This window comes from Schistocerca americana, chromosome 1 (genome assembly GCF_021461395.2).
Source record: "Schistocerca americana isolate TAMUIC-IGC-003095 chromosome 1, iqSchAmer2.1, whole genome shotgun sequence".
Classification (NCBI taxonomy): domain Eukaryota; kingdom Metazoa; phylum Arthropoda; class Insecta; order Orthoptera; family Acrididae; genus Schistocerca; species Schistocerca americana.
The window spans coordinates 189,775,356-189,795,831 of NC_060119.1; the positions used below are offsets into that span (position 1 = coordinate 189,775,356).

General features: G+C 41.2%; 1 protein-coding gene and 1 long non-coding RNA gene across 2 annotated transcripts in view; one reads left to right on the plus strand and one right to left on the minus strand.

Annotated features, from left to right (window-relative positions):
- Positions 1-3,075: 3,075 nt before the first annotated feature.
- On the minus strand, positions 3,076-8,101 carry LOC124594542. Its single transcript, XR_006978151.1, has 3 exons — positions 7,971-8,101; positions 7,748-7,843; positions 3,076-3,603 (listed from the first exon to the last, which is right to left on the minus strand). It is a non-coding gene; the product is annotated as an uncharacterized LOC124594542 (long non-coding RNA).
- An 857-nt stretch (positions 8,102-8,958) lies between these two features.
- LOC124581909 (sesquipedalian-1-like) overlaps positions 8,959-20,476 on the plus strand; it is a 35,017-nt gene continuing 23,499 nt past the window's right edge. Inside the window, exons 1-2 of the mRNA XM_047131312.1 lie at positions 8,959-9,386; positions 10,466-10,654. Coding sequence (XP_046987268.1) covers positions 9,182-9,386; positions 10,466-10,654 — 394 coding nt within the window. The 5' untranslated portion in view covers positions 8,959-9,181. The remainder of the gene's footprint in view (positions 9,387-10,465; positions 10,655-20,476) is intronic.

The window sequence follows — 20,476 nt, forward strand, 5'->3', positions numbered from 1 at the left end:
TGGACATGATCCCCAAGGATAGATGCATACTTGTGTCCACTGTGTCTTCCAGAATGACAAAATCACACACAGACTGCCATGAAAACATTTCCCTCACTATTACACTTCCTCCTGGTTGCAGAGCGTTTGCTTTCAGATGTTTTATCCCATACATGCCTATGGCTATCTGTCTGATGGAACATAAAATGTGATTCATCTGGAAATGTCACCTGCTACCACTCAGAGGATGTCCAGATGTGGTATTGGTGCGCAAATTTCAGCCTTAATCACAACTGAACAGCAGTTAGCATGGGTACTTGAACCAGGTGCCTGGTGCAGTGATCCACTGAATGGTCCTTAGGGAGATGCTATTGGCAGCCCCATTATTCATCTGGGCTGTTAGTTGCTCAACCACTGAACATCTGTTCGCCCAGACACATCTTCGAAGCCATCGTTCACCTGTCATCTTCTTTGGCCCATGGTGCACCACAGTTATCTCAGAGCCGGTTTTGGATAGTGCCATTTTGCCAAGCATAGTGTACTTTAACCATGAGAGCACATGAAGAGTATACAAACTTAGTCATTTCAGAAATGCTTCCACCCTTGGTCTGAAAGTAACCGATGATTCCCTTTTGGATGTCACTACTCCATTTCTGCATTATGATACCAACTGCACTGTTTTCAGCATCCCCCCTCCCCCCAATGGACTTTATATAACCTCCACTGCTAATGGTGCTACTTGCAATCTGTGAGTGGTTATTGTACATTAGTCGATGGTCACATTAAGGTGACTGGACCAAGTAGCATAACTAAATACACACTCATATTAAAATTATTTTTAAATATGTTGCATATGAAATTCATGGTAAACATCAGCTTGCTACTAAATTATTTTGAAAAAGAGCAACAGTACATTGCATTCTGTCATCTGGTTATTGAAAATATGTAATACAACCTTGAAATAAAGGCATATTTCATACAGAATGATAGTACCAACACTGATGACAAAATGTAAGCAGTGACAAACAATAGTTTATTGCAAATTTCAGGAAAATTACTACACAATTACATTATTTATAATGATACTACCATTTAAACTGGCTTTTACTGTTAACTCAGAAACTGTTATTTCAGTTCACTTACTGTTAAATGGGATAGTAATGCAAATATTTACATCACAAAATTATGGCTTGCATTCCTCTGCTCTGGTTCACTGACATAGTCCAACGTTGTCTTCTCCTCAGTTTTCTTTTCTTCATTTTTTAAATTAACATACAGTCACAAGCCATCACCAAGAAAGCAACTAAACAACTAAGCAAAAGTTCTTAATGACCATCCTCTACTGTTCAGAGCAACTGGAGCAAGGCAAATATTCATTGTACTCGGAATGCTCGATGCTCAGCAAATAGTGCATATTTGGTACAATGTGCTCACTATTATGTGAATATTCACTGAATGTCACAATGAGGACCTCGCTTACTCAATGCTCATTTCTCAGTATTTTGCAAATGCCACACATGTGGTGCTGCCTTTAGGAAACTGAAGGATAGTGTGAATAAAGAGCTCATGCTTATGTTATACAACACCTTGTTTCATACACAGTTTCGTTATGAAACACTTCTTTGGGGAAACTCACCTGTGGCAGGAGAGGTTTCTCTGGCAGGGGAAACCTAGTAGATTTATTTCTGGCCTGAACAACTAAACTTCTTGCAGACAGTACTTTATTGAGCAAAAAATATTTACATCAGGTTACCTTCCATTAGGAATATGGGTGCACTTGGCAACTGTGATATGATTTACAAATAATATAACACAGCAATCAGTCGTCCTTTTTTGCAGGTTTTATTTGGCAAATCTAGATTTTGGATGGTGCCTAGCCATTATCAATGCACTATTTCATAGTATCAATGCATGTCAATTCCCTGTTGTTCGGGCATCTGGGTAATTAATGGCTAAACACTAGCTGAAATCCAGATTTGCCAAGTAAAACCTGCAAAAAAGGATGAGTGATTGCTGTGCTCTATCATTTTTAAATTTGAAAAATACTTACAGTCCTCAGTCTACAAATACTCAGTTATGCATGCCAAACAGAAAGTCAACATATATGAACATATCTTATGTGCAGTTACATGGTACCAGAAACAGGAACTTAGTGAACAATCTTTGCACTCGTTTAAGTAAAGTCCAAAATAATATATTTCAACAATATACCATATGACATAATGGTACTGCATGAAAAGTAAAAACAGTACGAGACATGGTTGAAAGAAAAACAATTCTATAACACAAATGAATTTATATGTCATGAAAAAAAGATGATATTTATTATAAATGTGACTGTGAACAAACAAAGTCATAGATTATACCATAAATCTAATTTGTGGTATGTGTAATACATGTAGCAAAACTAATTATGTATCAATGAAAATAACCAATTTTTGACAAGGTAATGTTATTGGATAGATAAAAAATGTATTCACAAAGTGGCAGCAGGAGCACACACACACATAAAACATTTTTCTTCTCATCCCATCCAGTAATTCACCCTGACAGGGGTTCTGGGCAACTTTTGCGAACTCTAAACCTTTCCCTAAACTTTTCCAGTTCTTTCCCTTCAGCCCTCTTCCTTTCTTTTCAACTCTTCTGCCAGAAGAAGGAGCCACTGGCTCCAAAAGCTTGAATACGTAAAACCTTTCTTTTATATGTGTAGTCTCCTGCTGTCACTTGGTGAGTAGATTTCCATCCTATTACATTAAAACTAATTATGTGGTAAATACAAAATAAGATGTATCTACATAATTATATTTGTATATTGTAACCATCTGCATAATTATTTTATAATCATATGAATATAATAGAAAGAAACATTCCACATGGGAAAAATATATTTAAAAAAGAGATGCTGTGACTTACCAAACGGGAAAGCGCTGGTAGATAGACACAATAAAAAACACACAAACACACACACAAATATCAAGCTTTCGCAACCCACGGTTGCTACATCAGGAAAGATGGAAGGAGAGGGAAAGACGAAAGGATGTGGGTTTTAAGGGAGAGGGTAAGGAGTCATTCCAATCCCGGGAGCGGAAAGACTTATCTTAGGGGGAAAAAGGGACAGGTATACAATCGCGCGCACACACACACATATCCATCCGCACATATACAGACACAAGCAGACATATCACTTACCAAAGGGGAAAGCGCTGGTAGGCACAATAAAAAACACACACACAAATGTCTGCTTGTCTTTTCTTTGTGGGTTCACTTCCTTTCTTTTGCAGACTTCTTTCTTTCCTGAAATTGTACCTTTTGTGTTGCTCCTCTGAAAAGTATTCTGTTATCTATAAAGCCCATGTTTTTCACATCTCTGTCAATTTCAGTTAAGCATGTGGGTTGAATCTGTAGTTGTTTAGTAAGTTGAAAATCTGCTTGGTTAGTTTGTTACTACCTATTTTGTATATATGTCTATAAAACTGTAGTCTTCTTTTCCTTATTGCAACAGTTAGCTTCTCAATTTTCAAATAGAGCTCGATTATAGGTCCCATCATATTCATTAAAATTCTTTTTATGTCTTCCCAACTTTTCAAGATCCCCAAATCCAGTCACTGCTCATGAGTACACATTCTGGGGGTTAACAAATTTTCTGATTCAGATAAATTTGAGAGTGTGAAATTAATAGCATCTGATGTAAAACAATTATGCTTATCAACAAGTTTATACAACCACAAAAAAATGGTTCAAATGGCTCTGAGCACTATGGGACTCAACTGCTGAGGTCATTAGTCCCCTAGAACTTAGAACTAGTTAAACCTAACTAACCTAAGGACATCACAAACATCCATGCCCGAGGCAGGATTCGAACCTGCGACCGTAGCGGTCTTGCGGTTCCAGACTGCAGCGCCTTTAACCGCACGGCCACTTCGGCCGGCTTATACAACCACAACCACAGCCAATAATAATAACAACAGTAATAATATTAGTAATTTTAATAATAAGATGCATAACTTACCTGACAAAAGAAAGAATTGTTTTGTGGATTTTTGTTGCTTTGTTCATAGTTAAGTACAGTTTAGGGTAATAGCAAAATAATGTGTAAGCTGTCGCAACTCTCAGTTTCGTATTGTTGTGTAAATGGGAGTTTTCATGCTTTTCCATATTTTCGGACAAATGTACAAGATCCCTAACGAATGTATTGATTTGCGAATTTACTTCCGGGCTGAAAATCAGACATTCTTATACTGCACCTACACGACAACTTGTAGTAACTGCACACTTCCTTGTTAGATGTTCGCTTGTAGTCACGCTTGATTTCGTCAGTCTGTCAATCAAAGGAACTGTTCTTGGAGGCCCTAGTTCCTTCACGGCTAACTTTTCCTGGTAATTTCCCAGAATAAGATTTTCACTCTGCAGCAGAGTGTGTGCTGATATGAAACATATTACAGCTGTGTGCCAGACCTAGACTCGAATTCGGGACCTTTGCCTTTCATGGGCAAGTGCTTTACTGACTGAGCCACCCTAGCACAACTCACGACCTTCCTCAGAGCATTACTATTCTGTTAGCTTTTAAAATGGATTCATTGAAGTTCATGTTTAGACTGCAAACGAAAGCAGATTACTGCACAGTAAACAATGAACTCCAAATACAAACTGCCATTTGTTGAAATGATTAAACTCAAGGAGTAATGTCTACCAACATTGTCACTTGAGTAGAACACGAATGAGGTGCGGAGATCCATAAGGGCCTAAAGCACACTGCCGTCAATCCCACATTTAAGAGAGTATCAGAGAAAACAGTGATACAGATTTTCGTATGTACAGTGTGGGCCTACAGCACACATAAACTTTACTGACCATATAGATCAACTGATTTCAGAAGCATGAATAAATGCTACAGTCTCGCAATGGATGGTGATGTGCTTTAGGCCCTTACGATTCTCAGCACATCATATGTATCACTGTATGGTAAAATTCATAACTTAACATACTATAAATCATCCAGAACCCCAAAAAATAGGTTTATTTTCAGTACAACTTTAACATATACTGATGTCCAATTTGATTTTACTACATAGTGAGCGAATTAACAAATCTGAAATGTGAAACTTCCTGGCAGATTAAAACTGTGTAACTGACCGAGACTCAAACTCGGGACCTTTGCCTTTCGCGGGCAAGTGCTCTACCAACTGAGCTACCAAAGCACGACTCACGCCCGGTACTCACAGCTTTACTTCTGCTTGCCCGCGAAAGGCAAAGGTCCCGAGTTTGAGTCTCGGTCGGTCACACAGTTTTAATCTGCCAGGAAGTTTCATATCAGCGCACACTCCGCTGCAGAGTGAAAATCTCATTCTGGAAATCTGAAATGTGCTATCATCCAACAGGATTGCTGAGCAAATGGGGGTAAAAGTCTGCTGCAGTGTGCTACCACCTGATGGCCCTGATGTAAACTTCTAGTTGTGTGCACATCATGATCCGTGCACATTGTTTGTCAAATCTGTATGTATTTGGCAAATAAGGTAATTACATCATGCAAGTTGCGCATGCGCAAAAGCTCCTTAAACTGTGTCCTCGCCACCTTGATGCCAAATTTCATGGAGTACGAAAGAGCAGCAGTGTGGTAGAGTTAAGTGCTGTATCTTTCAGACTGCAGCATCTGTGTTATGTTACACAGCATTCAAAGAAAAATAACCAATAAATCCACAAGCTGTCAAAAGTTAGCGTGTTTCCGTGCTCTTACACAGCAACTGCCACTGCCCCAATCTTTTTAGTTCAAATGTGTCTGCTGCATGTAGTGTTTCTGGCCTTACCACCCTTTAATAGTGACTTAGTTTCAAGTTTCAGTACAAAGACTTTTTGTTGTATGTTTTTTGTCATATGTAGTGCCCTTTCCATTTTATGTATCATACCCTTAATTTCTATGTCTGTCTCTTCTTTTGTATTGCTTGTTACCCACTCTCATATACATTTAAGACAGTTTGCTTCAGCTACTGTATTGTTATGAATTTCAAATTTTTTTCTTTTTTGGGGGGGTGGGGGGAGGGAGACACACAACACACATCATTGATATTTGTCGTGAAGTGTGTCTTTTCAAATGATATTTATAGTCCTGTTTTATCTGCTTGGGTTCTGTAGTTTTGTTATTTGTTCTTTGGCACTATTGTATCCAGTGAATCACTCTATAGTTATTCATTTGGGTTGAACACCATTAGTATGGGTAGATTTCCTCCATTCTCTTACTACTTTCTCTAATATGCAGTTGAGAAGTAGAGGTGGTTGGCTATCTCCCTATCTTACTCCTGATTTCATATTAATATGTGCTAGTCCCTTTCCTTTGCTCATCATCATACTCTTTGTTTCTGTTCTATTGATTCTCATCCCATATTTCACACAAGCATCATTTAGACCTTTCAGCATTTTTTGTACTGTCCATTCACTGTCTGCTACTAATATCACGTCATCAGCAAATCGTATACACTCTATCCTCTTTCCAGCAATACACACTCCTCTTTTTCCATCTAGGCCTTTTGCAATAATTTCTTCCATGTACAAGTTAAACAATAAAGGCAAGGGTCAACAACCCTGTCTAATGTCACTTCCAAATTTGCATCCTTTTGACATTTCATTTCTAATTCTTATTCTACTTTCTGTTGTCTATACAGGTTCTGTAGCAGTTGTGTCTCCTTCCAATTTACTCACTTCCTCTTCAAAATATCCACAAGCTTGTTCCATTACACTCTGAACAATGCTTTTTCGAAATCAAAAAACAGCAAAAATCTTTCTCCCTTTCTCAATACATCTTTCCCCTATAATTCTTAAGAGATCTTGTCCCTTGTGTTTCTTAAAGTTCCTTTCATTATTTCTGTTGTTTTTTGTTATTGATTCCAAATTATAATATTGGTTAGTCCTAGACAGAATAAAGTATGCAGATGTGAAGCCACTATTCAAGAGTGGGGATAAAACTGTCTAACTACCACCCAATTTCCCTTCTAACAAGTTTCTCCAAAGTTCTTGAAAACTCATTTATAAGAAAATTGTTGAGCACCTGAACATCCACAAGTGTCTTCGCCAATGTCAATTCGGATTCCAATCAGGCCTGTCAACTGATGATGCTATATTTGCATTTACCAATAATGTTTTAGAAGCACTGAACAATAGATTAGCTTCAGTTGGCATATTTTGTGATTTAACCAAGACCTTCAACTATGTGAACCTTGAAATCCTCCTATCAAAAGCTGTCTAAGTGGCACAATGGGAATGTAACTTCGATCATACCTAACTGATCGAAAGCAGGGGGTATTGCTTAATCATAGAGTTGGCACAATAGCCTCGTCTGGTTGGGGAACAGTAAGTACAGTAGTGCCACAAGGTTCTGTGCTGGGCTCCTTCCTCTTTCTTATTTTTATTAATGACCTTCTACACTGTACAAAAGCTACTGTCAAGTTAACTCTCTTTGCAGATGATACATCTCTTTTAGTAGAAAAAACACCTGACAGTGATATTGCAACATCCGCTGTGTGTTCAATTATCTCTTTAAATGGTTCACCTGCAATGGCCTGATTTTAAATTTAAAAAAAAGTACATTCATTTCCATGGGTCTGATTTAAGTCTACGCTGTGATGATCAAGATACACATCAAGTATATTCTTCCAAATTTTTAGGCCTCCACGCCGACAATAAATTAAATTGGTTGTGCCACACTCTGGACTTGAGAAAAAGACTTAGTTTATCAATTTATGCTCTACGTATTGTAGCAGTAACTGCAAATACTGACTCTGTTAAGGCTGTTTATTTTGGCTATTTTCATTCATTGTCGTCATATGGCATGTTTTGGGGTAATCAACCAATGGCAAATAAAGTATTTGTCACTCTGAAAAGAGAAATACGAATTGAAAATGGAGTGAGTAGGAATTATTCATACAGAAATCTTTTTAAAACACACAAAAGATTAACAGTGATTTCACAAAGTATCCTTACGTCCTAAGTTAAGAACCTACCCACGCACAAAACCAACAGTGACTACCATGATTGTTGCAAAGGACCAAAACACGACTTGCATGTGGATGGAAAAAAAATTATCTTCCGAAACACTCTTTTTACTCTCTTGATGCTTTCTTTGACATAACACTTCTATTTATTGAAAGCCAGATACGGCATATGTACTTGTAATTTTAGCTGTTACCACATTGTTTTATACCTCTGTTTTACTTTGGAAAGTGCCTATGCTTGTAATTGTTAACATATTTTGTTCCTTTACAGATATTGCGATCGATATCTATTAGCGTATAAGTAGGCTACTCTTCTCATGTATAACTGTGACTCGTTTCACATCCACACAACTGTTTTGTATATTGGATATACGGAGCACGAATAAATAAATTAGTAAAAAAAAGTCTATCAATTGACTCATAGGCATTTTTAAAACCTACAAAAGCTATTACATATTTCAAGTTCCTGATTCTACTAATTTCTATTGCATTCTTTACATTTAATACTTGCTCCGCATAACTCGTTCTCGTCCTAAGTCCCCCAACAGTTGTTTAAATAAATCAACTGAATCCCCCTCGATTACGTCAACTATAAAATTTCCTACGTCAAAATTGTCCCGCTCCCATCCGTTAAATGTCTGTGTCAATGTCACAATCTGAAATGCGTTGTGGAATACGGAATCAAACCACCAGAAGTGAATGTTTTGGGGTAGCTAACATGGCGGATCTTCACTTTGGGTCGGCTTCAAGTTTGTGACGTCATAAAAACAACTCTTCTAATTTCTACCTCCAACTGTTAAATCCATGGAGGTAAGAATTCTTATCTCCATGGTTAAATCAACCGAGAAACTTATTCTAACATCCTTGGAATCAACGACGAAGGTTTCTTGGAGGTGGCAACCTTCGAATAATGGTCGAAGGTGGCAACGCGATCTTAACTGAGACACTTCAGCGATTGGCCATCCTGTAAATTTGAAATGCTTTGCTGATCAGTATCTCTGGTGCACAAGTGGTCATTGGTAGGATACTGTCAAATTTGAAAGTTGAACTTCAGTAGTTTGAAGTAACTTCGAGATGAACTGCTTACTGAGTTGTTTAAGTCACTTTCTGTGAAATGGGCAATTCAGTCAGTGCATTAATTCAAGTGGTGTATACATTAATGTATTAATCATCGTGACATACGAAGTCACAAGTAAGACGACACACCTCCTTTTTCCACAATGAAGATAAACGAGAAGAATTTGGCCGCATTTGCTTCCTCTGCAACACCAGTGGATAGGGAAGGCTGGCTTGTGAAAAGGGGTGAAGTAAACAAAGGTTACCAAAAACGCTGGTTCGTTCTTAAAGGAAATTTATTGTTCTACTTCGAAAAACGCGGTGATAAAGAACCAGTTGGCGTGATTATTTTGGAGGGCTGTACCATAGGTATGCTCTTCCTGTTTACACACTAAGAAAAAATAAAGAGGTTGGATTTTGGCCTCCCTCTCCACCCCCCCCCCCCCCCGCCCACACACACCACTCACATTATTACCCAGTGTAAAATAATTAGGTATCTCACGTTCAATGTTTCCAAAAGAACTTCATTTCCAATAAAATAGCTAAAGTACAGTACATTGTGTGTAGTCAAACTAGTACAACAAAGAGAGAGATCTTGCTGTTTCAAGTTTACATTCTGCTTAATCACAGAGTTCTACAAGCTGATAAAAAGTTATTCAATCTCACCATTGTTTATAGACCTGATTGGAATAAAAATGAATTTTTATTTTCCACGAAAGGCTAAATTAGGAAGTTGTACTTACAGGTACTGTGTTATGAATAATCTGTACCAAAGTATGTACATATTGAAAAAATAATCATATATAATTATGAATTACAGTTAAATGTTTGTGTACACTGATTCCCTTATGAAAATAAAAAAAAAAGGTCAAGTGAGAAGGACATCTGGTACCTCACTTTTTTGGATAATTGCACCATGAAAATGGCCTACTCTGCCAAATCAGCCATTGCAGTTGTGACCTCAGCTACATTTATTTATGTATATTATGTTTAAAATTAAAATGTGTTGCATGGAGACCATTCAGATTTGGCATGGCTTGGAAATATGGAGAAGTCCATGTAATAAAGAATTGTGTAATCATATTTTTTTCGAAGTGTCCGAGATGTGCCAAAATTTCCTCCATAATTTGAGAATACTGATTTTTCCTCTACATTACAAAGCATGTATATTGGCTGGAAACCGGCTAACTTTATTACATAATAATTTGCATGAAAATAAATGCTGAGACTGTATAGTTTTGTTACATGATACAATACAAGACAAGAGATAATCTGCTGTTTGCCTTATTTATTGTAGTGTCTTCGGGGGGGGGGGGGGGAATTTTATCAGTGGATCACTGGAAGAGATCCTATAATTAGTTGCCTAGATAACGCACTTAAACAATGTAGTTTTCATGCGAAACAGATAAATTCTTTCGTAGTGTACCTGACTCTCGCGTTATTTTCAGAGTTGGCTGAAGATGAAGATCAGTTTGGTTTCAAAATTGTGTTCCATGGTCCTGGAAATCGTAGTTATGTTCTTGGCGCAGAGTCTCAAGAGAGCATGGAGCAGTGGATGAAAGCACTGGCTTGTGCAAGCTATGATTACATGAAACTCATGGTTGCAGAATTACAAAGGCAACTGGATGAAATGGAAGGTAATAACTTACATGTACCACATGTCAACCTTATATTGGAGTGTGGTAGGTAGTAACTTACACATACCACATGTAATTCTTATGTAGGCGTGAGATTTGGAGCTGTATCTTCTCCATTTCATGTTTTTGGCTTTAAGCTCAATCCATCTCATCAAGATCTCACCACTCATTTTTATTTCTTTTTTTGCCTCAACATCCAGGTTATTGATATGCTAAAACCGCTTCAAATAGTTGTATTTGTTATACAGCATTTGCTCTATTACGTGTTTGACTTCAAGCAATGACCTTTAAAATAATATCAGTTTTGTCATCATGATTTTTGTATTCCTTCTTGTTACATTTATGAGGGGTCTTCAGTAAGTAATGCAGCACAATTTTTTTTCCTGAAAGCATGTTGGTTTTATTCAGGATTCCAGTACACCACATTATTCACCATTCCTTAGGCTATAAAAACCTATTTTTCTACATAATCTCCATTCAATATGATGGTCTTACGCCACCTTGCTGGAAGGGTCTGTATGCCCATATGGTACCATTCTACTGGTTGACTTCAGAGCTAATGTCTTGCTGCATCAATAACTTCCCCATCATCCATGTACTCTTCCCACAGAGTGCATCCTTCATTGGGCCAAACAGATGGAACTCTGAAGTTGCAAGATCCGTGCTGTGGGGTGGATGAGAAACAACAGTCGAGACAAGTTTTGTGAACTCTTCTTAGGTGTGCAGACTTGTGTGAGGCCTTGCATTGTCATTTAGAAGGAGAAGTTTGTTTGCATTTTTATGTGACAAACAAGATGAAGTGTTTTCTTCTATTACTTGATGGTAGCACAATACACTTTAGAGTTGATTGTTGCACCAGGAGAGAAAACATCAAAAGGAATTCTTTCAGGGTCCCAGAAGACCGTAGCCATGACTTTACTGGATGAGGGTGCAGCTTTGGATTTTTTCTTCATAGAGGAACATGGATTGTCATTTTGTTTCTGGTTCAAACTGATGAGCCTGTTTCATTGCCTCTGACATAATTTGACAAAAAATTGTCATTATCAGCCTCATAACATGCAAGCCATTTTTCACAGGTCTTTCATTACTCCTTATCATCTTCTATTTGATAGCGTAGAAACCAGCAGGCACACACCTTCGATTATCCCAACTGGTGGGCAAATGTATCATCACTATCAACAGAGACGCCCAGTTGTGCAGTGAGGTGTGTTATTGTGATTTGTCGAACACTTTGAATGAGGGTGTCTGCATGTTCCAATATTGGAGGAGTAACAGCTGTGTGCAGTCAGCTGGTACGCACCAAGATCAGACTGGTTCGTGCAACCTTTTTGCTGTGATGACAGACATCCCCCCAGGGACTCTCAACTGTTTTGTGAGTATGTGCTTGGCACACATGTGGCCCTGCCTTAGAGTACTCCTTCATTTTCTGTGCTACATGTCTATCCTCCTCCTATTCTTTCTCTCCTCCCTTTGGGACCAGGTCTTGTGTACAATCGGGCAACCAAAACGTGTGAAAGTATGAGAAGACTTAGGTGCATTTCATTTTTGTCTCTCTCTCCTTTCTTGTTCAGACTTCTCGTGTCCTTGCTCCGCTTTGGCATTTTGTCTTTCGTCTTTGCTGTTCATGCCTGAAGGCTTGCTCACACATTTGATGTGTAAAGGGCGACTGGATACTGTGTAAGACCCAGCATCCAGGTCGACAGGTAGAGTTCGCGTGTACCCTCTGGTAAAGCCAAGGCCCGGGGAGTGGTGACTGCCTGATATGTTATCTTCCCAATTGCCAACTGGTCCCTCTGTCTGGAGTTTGGGAGGTGTGGCATGAGGTGTAAACAATGAAATAAGGGAGCCCACAGAAGGAAGGAGCACGGTATCAGAGCTGCTGGCAATCATTAGCGGGATTCACTTGCAGTGAGTGCTCAACTCCATCAATGCAACATTTGTCTAATAAATGTAAATGGAATGAGATCAAAGACAAAACAAATCTTCCAGTTGCGCCCCACTATCTTGTGGTTTCATTCACAGGAGGAGGTCAAAACTTCTCTGCAGAGTACCTGTTAGTCATTCAGAAAGGTGTGGATACAATTGCATATGCTCTAAAAGTCCTGCCCTCGCTTACGCAATGGAATTTGCTTCTAGAGACAGGCAGTGCGCCTTTCAAGACCAAAAACTGCTAACTGCTTATAGTTTTGCACCTCCACAGATACCGCATTCATGTAGAGACTCATTGAACACTGAATCCTTCACGTGGTGTCATAAACTTGGTTGCTTGATGGTATGACTGAGGGAGATATACAACATTATCTCTCTGATCAATGCGTACCCACAGTACATCAGGTTATGAAGAGGGCTGATGCAGATTAGTGCCCATCCGCACCTTTTTGTTAATATTTGATCGAATGGAGCTCTCATCAAAAAACATGGCAGGCTACGAAGTCGTCAACTTCAGACCCTACATGCCAAACACATTGCACTGCTACCAATGTCAGTGTTACAACCATACTCAGAAGTCCTGTGAAAATGCTGCTGAAAGTTTAACTTGTAGCAAGTATGATTGTAATAGCAGCTGTAAGCCTGACCTATGTGATCTGACCCCACGAATATTGCATTGGAGAAGAACCATATTAGAAGATACAAGATATCTATCTTCTACGGGGCAATTGGTTCAGTGGCTACCGAGTGCCAGATTTTGGATGGGTTACAAGGTTCTGAGGCTGGAGGTTCCTGTTCCATTATTTCTTCAGAGGTACCATTATCCTTCATGGGTCAGTCATATGACTCCTGGGTGGAGAAGCAGCTGGTGATCTGCACTGGTGAAATGGAGGTCGGCTGGACAGAGGTGTCACTGTTGTAGAGACACTCTTCGTTAGAGAAGGGGAAGAACATTTGTCTTTTACTTCTTAGAACATTTGCATTTGTCAGATGTGGACCAAGATATTTGCTGACTTTAGGTGCACAAAAATCATCACAGGAGTATTCCTTTCTAAATTTCCATTCTTCTGGTTGCATCACAAGTGAACTCACCATTGTGGGCGAAGGTTTTGTGGTGTGTTGAGCAACTATTGTGTGCGGAGATGAGGACGTCACTTCAGCACTAGGTGATTTCACAACCACAGCACTGAACTGGAGGTTGTAGGTCTGCGTGGCCATATCTTTTGTGGGTCGTGACATAGCAACAACAGTACTGTAACTGCCCGATAATGTATACAAGGCTTTTGGATAGCTAATATTTTGCTAGCAAAATTTCTTTTCTTTCACCCAGAGCTCCTCAACAGCTCACTAACCGAGGTATGCAGGGCATTTGTAAGATGAGGCGGCATGTTTGCCAGTGCAATTGATGCAGTGTGGAGGAGGAGGTGGGAAATTTCCTCATGAACATCCTTGCTACAAGTTAAACTTTCAGCAACATTTTCACAGGACTCCTGAGTATGGTTATAACACTGACATTGGTAGCAACGCAATGTGTTTGGCATGTAGGGTCTGAAGTTGAAGAAAGAAAATCACACCTTCAAGATGGCTTTGACGTCTTACAGTTTACTCCTGTAACTCCAATTCACAGGGAAGTCATGACACTCATTTGGGATGACGTCCATAACTAAACCATTTCATTGAACACACAGCTATAAGCTGTTGCTGTCCGTCTTTCATTTCCCAGTTATACCTTTTCATTTAGTAATATCTACATATCCCGTCATCTGATCTCAACAGGGCAGATGTACTGCAGCATTCTGCTCAGCTCCTTCAATCCTTTTTGCTACTCCGCAACTTCAGCGACCATCATCCCATTTGTGGCTCTCTGAGAACCTGCCCAAGAGCTCTCTCCTGGTAGATATTATCAACCGGCTTATCTCATTTCTCTCAACACTGGTGAACACACATTTCTTTTAAATTCCACACACACTGTCTTACATATGGATCTCTCGTTCTGTAAGGCACAGCTTGCCCACCATCTAGTGTGGTCAGTCCTTTCACTCACCTACTCAAGCGACCACTTGCCTTCCATAATTCTACTGCTAACTCATGTCCCTTCTGTGTGCAAGAGCAGCCTCCTGAAGCTGACTGGAGGCTCTGCTCTTCACTGGCACCTTCAGCAAACATATCCACAGCAGTGATGATCAGGTAGACCACCTTATGAATGTTGTCCTTACCACCACAGAATGTTTCATCCCCTGAATCTCTTCCCTACTGCGACATGTCCCAGTCCCCTGATGGACTGAGGAATGCTGCGACGCAGTTCACGTGTGGAGATGTGCTCTCTGTGTATTTGAATGCAATCCCACAAAGGAGAACTGTACTCATTATAAACAGTTGCGTGCAAAGTGTCGTTGCGTTATCAGCGATAACAAAAAGCTAGTTGGATCTCTTTTACTAATTCTTTTAACTGTTTTACTCCATCTTCTGTTGTTTCGGGTAACCTACATCGGGTTTCTGGAATCAAGGTACATCTCCTGATTCATGGTTTGACTGTAGCAAACGATGTCATTGTGGACCCTGTTGATACTTCCAACACCTTGGGTAGATATTTGGAGAGACCTCGAGCTCCCCTGGTTACCATCCTGTCTTCCTACCTCGTAAATGAGTGGAGGAAGCTTGGGAGATATATTTCCCCTCTCAGAATCATGAATTCTGCAATACCATTGTTACTATTAGGGAGCTTGAACATGCTCTCACCTCATCATGATCCTGTGCTCCAGGCCTTTACAATATTCACATTCAGATGTTGCAGCACCTGTCTCTTGATGGCAAGCACTTTCTCCTTCATACTGTTAATCACATCTGGATGGACGGCTCATTTCCCAGATGTTGGCTTGAAGTAACTCTGTTCCCCGTACTCAAGTCTGCTAAGGACAAACATTCTCTGTCCAGCTGCCACCCAATTTCCCTCACCAGGAGCATCTGCAATGTGATGAAACACATGACCAGTGGTCAGATGGTATTTTGTCTTGAGTCCTGGAATTTGCTAATGAATGCACAATGTGTAGTGCACAGTGCAACTGCTGTGCAGTTGATAATCTCATCACCTTGTCAACCCATGTTATGAACAATTTTGTGTGGAAATGCCAGGCAGCAGCTGTGTTTTTTGATTTTGAAGAAGGCTTAAAATAACTGCTGGAGGACGGGCATCCTTTGTACAGTCACACATGGGGCTTCCAAGGCTGTCTGCCCTATTTTATTCGGGAGTTTTTGGAAGACCGGGTTTTCAAGGTTCATGTGGGTTCAGCTTTATTGAACACTTTTGTTCAGGAGGACTGGGCGCCTCAGGGCTCTGCTCAGGTGCCTTTGCTCATGGAGCATCAACAACGGCTTCCACTTTTTGGGATTACAGAAATGTCCAATTCCACCCGTCTGCCTTGACCCATGACATCATCAATGTGGTGAAAATAGCTATTCAAAGCTTCTCCATTATGGCGGCTATGACATCACTACATGCATGCAGCAACAGACACAAAAATACATATAAATAAGACAATAACATCTCACTCCAAAAAAACAATCACACTAAAGGGACAACTGTGGGGAAATTGGGGGTTTTAGGGTGAGGACAAGATAAATATAATAGTGGGGAAATTGGGGGTTTTAGGGTGAGAACAAGAAAAATATAATAGTAAAAATACACACACACACACACACACACCACGATCCCGAAACACAAAATGATGAACAAAAACAAAAAAATAACAAATTTACAACATTCCGCTGCAGGAATCAGACACTTCCCTTGACCTGTACATGTCAATCACAGGTGACGATATCAAAACACCAATACCTACAACTAGAACTATGAAAATTGGAATCTGGCATTTACCGTGACACATATAGATTAACCACAGATAACAATACCAAAACACCACCTGCAACTATGAAAATGCGAATCGGCCATTTCCAGTGACATAGATCAACCACAACCATTGATACCCAAAAAACAAACACCTATAACTACAAAAAATAAAACCAAAACCATAACCTCAAAAATCCACAAATCAAACATCCCTACATAAATTAAAACACGTTCAATACACGATAAATACACAAAACACCACAACTCGAGACGAATAGACCACAAAAAAAAAAAAAAAAAAAAAAAAAAAAAAAAAAAAAAAAAAAAAAAAAAAAAAATGGCTACCATCAGCAAATTCTGGCACTGCAAACTAGACCACCCAGCCTAACCTCAAGCTGCCCCCTCCCGCCACACACACACACACACACACACACACACACACACACACACACACTAAACGTCTTACCACACTACAAACAACAAACCAATAATACCTAATGGAAACAGCAAACACATAAACAAAACAAAAAAATTGATAACTCATTGAAAAAACTTCCAAACCTTATGTTTCAAGTTACAAACACTGCCACCACCGACTTCACACATCCAAGACCAAGGCTCAAATAAACCCAATACAACTCATTATACTCAGCACATACACACACATACCACCAGAGGGCACCATGAAACACAAGACGACATCTAAAAACACAACCAACTCATAAACACTGTGACTTAATGACGTCACACACCACAACACCCTTATGTCATGGGTCAAAGCAGACTGGTGGAATCTGACACTTCCATTGACCCCACTTTTTCAGCAAAAAAACTGTCTGAATTTATGGTGGATCGGAAGATCCTCCTCCATTAGTACCAGTCCCTTGTCTATTCAAAAATGGACTCTGGATGTCTTGTTCACTTATCTCCACAACTGTCTGTTTTATACCATCTCAACACAATCTACCATCAAGGTGTACGTTTGGCCACTGGAGCTTTCTACACTAGCCCAGTTATGGGTATCTGTGAAGTTGTTGCCAAACTATTGCTGTCATAGCGTTATGATTATCTACTCAGCAGATACATGTCCTCTGTGCCCAACCATCCATCCTATCCATCTTTTTTTTGAGAACTCCCTTGACTGCTAACATGGGGTAAACACAACTTCTTTGTTGCCTCCCAGAGTTGGTTTCTGTATACTGAATCAAAAGCTTAACCTTAAATTACGTATCACATTCCCAATGAGTGAGAGCCCTTCACTGTCCTGGCTTCGTGCAGAGATCCGCATTCATCTTGGACTAATTCACTTCACAAAGCCATTACCCTAGATTCGACATATCCCTGTAAGTTTCTCAAACTTTGCGCGCAGCTTGGAGACAGCACCTTCATCAATATTGATGGGTCTAAGATGGCTCGAGTTACAAACACTGCCACCAACGACTTCACACATCCAAGACCAAGGCTCAAATAAACCCAATACAACACATTATACTCAGCACATACACACACATACCGCCAGAGGGCACCACGAAACACAGGACAACATCTACAAACACAACCAACTCATAAACACCATGCCGTAATGACGTCACACACCACAACACCCTTGGTGTCGGATGCGCTTTTGTCATTGGCAACAAACATTTTAGATACTGGCTTCTAGAACAGTGCTTAATTTTTTTTTTAACTGCAGAGCTTTCCACCCTTTATCAGGTCACCAAGTACATCCAATGACAAAGGCTTTGCAGTTGTGTATTATGCTCTGATTCACTTAGTGACCTCCAGAGCCTCTGTGAGCTTTACACATACTGCTCTCCGGTTCAATGAATCCAAGAATGCCTCCATTTGCTCACTGATGATGGGACCAATGTGATGTTCATGTGGGTCCTGCTCATGTCAGAATGTCGGGGGATGAAACTGCTGCTGCCAAGGCTGCAGTCTGACTACCTAGGTCTCTTAGCTGTTCTGTCCCTTCAGATGATCTCTGTGTTGCTGCATGTATGAACATTGTGTCACTCTGGTATAAACACTGATCTTCACTATCTAGGAGCAAAATCTGGGAAATTAAACACCTCCCAATGGGTTGGACAACTTCCTCTTGCCCCTCTCATTGCAAGGAGATACTTTCAGCTAGGCTGTGTATTGGACACTGTCATTTCAGTCATTGTTATTTATTCCCCCCTGCGGGTTCGGGGATCAGAATAGGCCCGCGGTATTCCTGCCTGTCGTAAGAGGCGACTAAAAGGAGTCTCAAATGTTTCTGCCTTATGTGATGGTCCCCTCTCGGGTTTGACCTCCATCTTTCTAAATTATTCCGAAGAGCGAGCCAATTGGGGAAGGGCGCCTTACATGGTGCACTGTATCCGTCGTGCATTGAGACCTTTAGCCAACTTTTTCGTCGTTGCAATGGTGTCCCGCTCGTTTTCCGTCTCTTGGGCGGGGATACGTCACTGGGTGCGATTACCACGCTGCACTCTGCAGTGTTGCTTTTAATTGCGACAACGACCTTGGACGTTTTTGCACCTAAGATCCAGCACGGTAGCCAGTCCATTGTGGTGGGGCCGCCATGTACCCTATTGGTTGTAGCCCCCTGACAACACAGGGATCGCTCTACCGATGCCTGCGCCGTTAACCCCCCACGTATGCCAAGGAGTAGATGCCCGTCTCCCTGGGGCATCAGGACTCCCGGCAATGGACATCCTGCCAGGTAGCTATTGCTGCGGCTGGGTGGCGCCCGTGGGGAGGGCCCTTGGTCGAAGTAGGTGACATCAGGGCGGATGACCCGCAATGAAGCGTGGTACATCATCTCTCGCTGGCGGCCAGCCGCCAGCAGTCTCTAAGCGTTCTCGGGCTCAATTTAATGCTCAAAAGTACGATCCGAAAACGTTCCCCTCTCTAGCCACGCCGTGGGAGGTGCGTAAGTCTCAGGATGGAGGTAATAGTTATTCGCCCCGATTCTTAGTCTGCACGAGAGCTGATGGGGAGTCTTTTCTATCCACAAAGCCTCAGTTCCTCGTCGAGCATTTAGAGGACAAGTTTGGGGAGGTGGAGGGCTTGTCCAAAATGCGCTCTGGGTCAGTACTGATACAAACGGCATCCTCCGCCCAGTCACGCAGGTTACTTGCTTGTGACAAGTTGGGGGATGTTCACGTTACCATTACACCACATAAGAGTTTAAATATGGTCCAGGGAGTTATTTTCCATAGGGACCTACTTTTGCAGTCTGACGACGAGCTGCGCGCCAACTTAGAGCGTAGAGGTGTTCATTTCGTCCGGCGCGTTCATCGGTGTCCGAAGGACAATCAGGCTGCTACCGGTGCCTTCATCTTGGCCTTCGAGGGTGATACATTACCGGAGAAGGTAAAGATGATGGTGTACCGTTGTGACGTCAAGCCCTACATCCCTCCCCCGATGCGGTGCTTTAAGTGCTGGAAGTTCGGGCATATGTCCTCTCGCTGTACTTCTAGCCTCACATGTCGAGATTGTGGACGCCCATCTCATCCCGATACTCCATGTGCCCCGCCTCCCATCTGTGTCAACTGCGGAGAGCATCATCCCCTTGCTCGCCTGACTGCAAAGTCTTTCAGAAAGAGCGCAAAATCATGGAACATAAGACCCTGGACCGGCTGACCTATACTGAGGCCAAAAGGAAATATGACAGACTCCATCCCGTGAGAATGACATCTTCTTATGCAGCTGCTACAACAACTGTGCTAGCCCCATCAGTTTCGAGACTTCCAGCCAGCTCGATAAGCAGTAAGACTCCTCCTGCCCCCTTGCCCGTGGGGGGGCTCTACCCAACCGGTTGCTCCTGCACCACCTACCTCAGGAGCAACCTCCTCCCACCCGTCGGGGACGTCCGTCCCCGCTTCTCAGCCGGAGAAGCGTCTAACTTCTTCGGCTACTCTCGCCCGTAAGAGTTCCCTTGGGACCCTCCCTTCCCATGGTTCCACCAGCGGGAAGGATGACGGCCGCCAGTGGCATAAGTCCTCACCAGCGGCCGGGCGTAGGGCTTCACGATCCTCCTCTGTCCCGGAGACTGAATC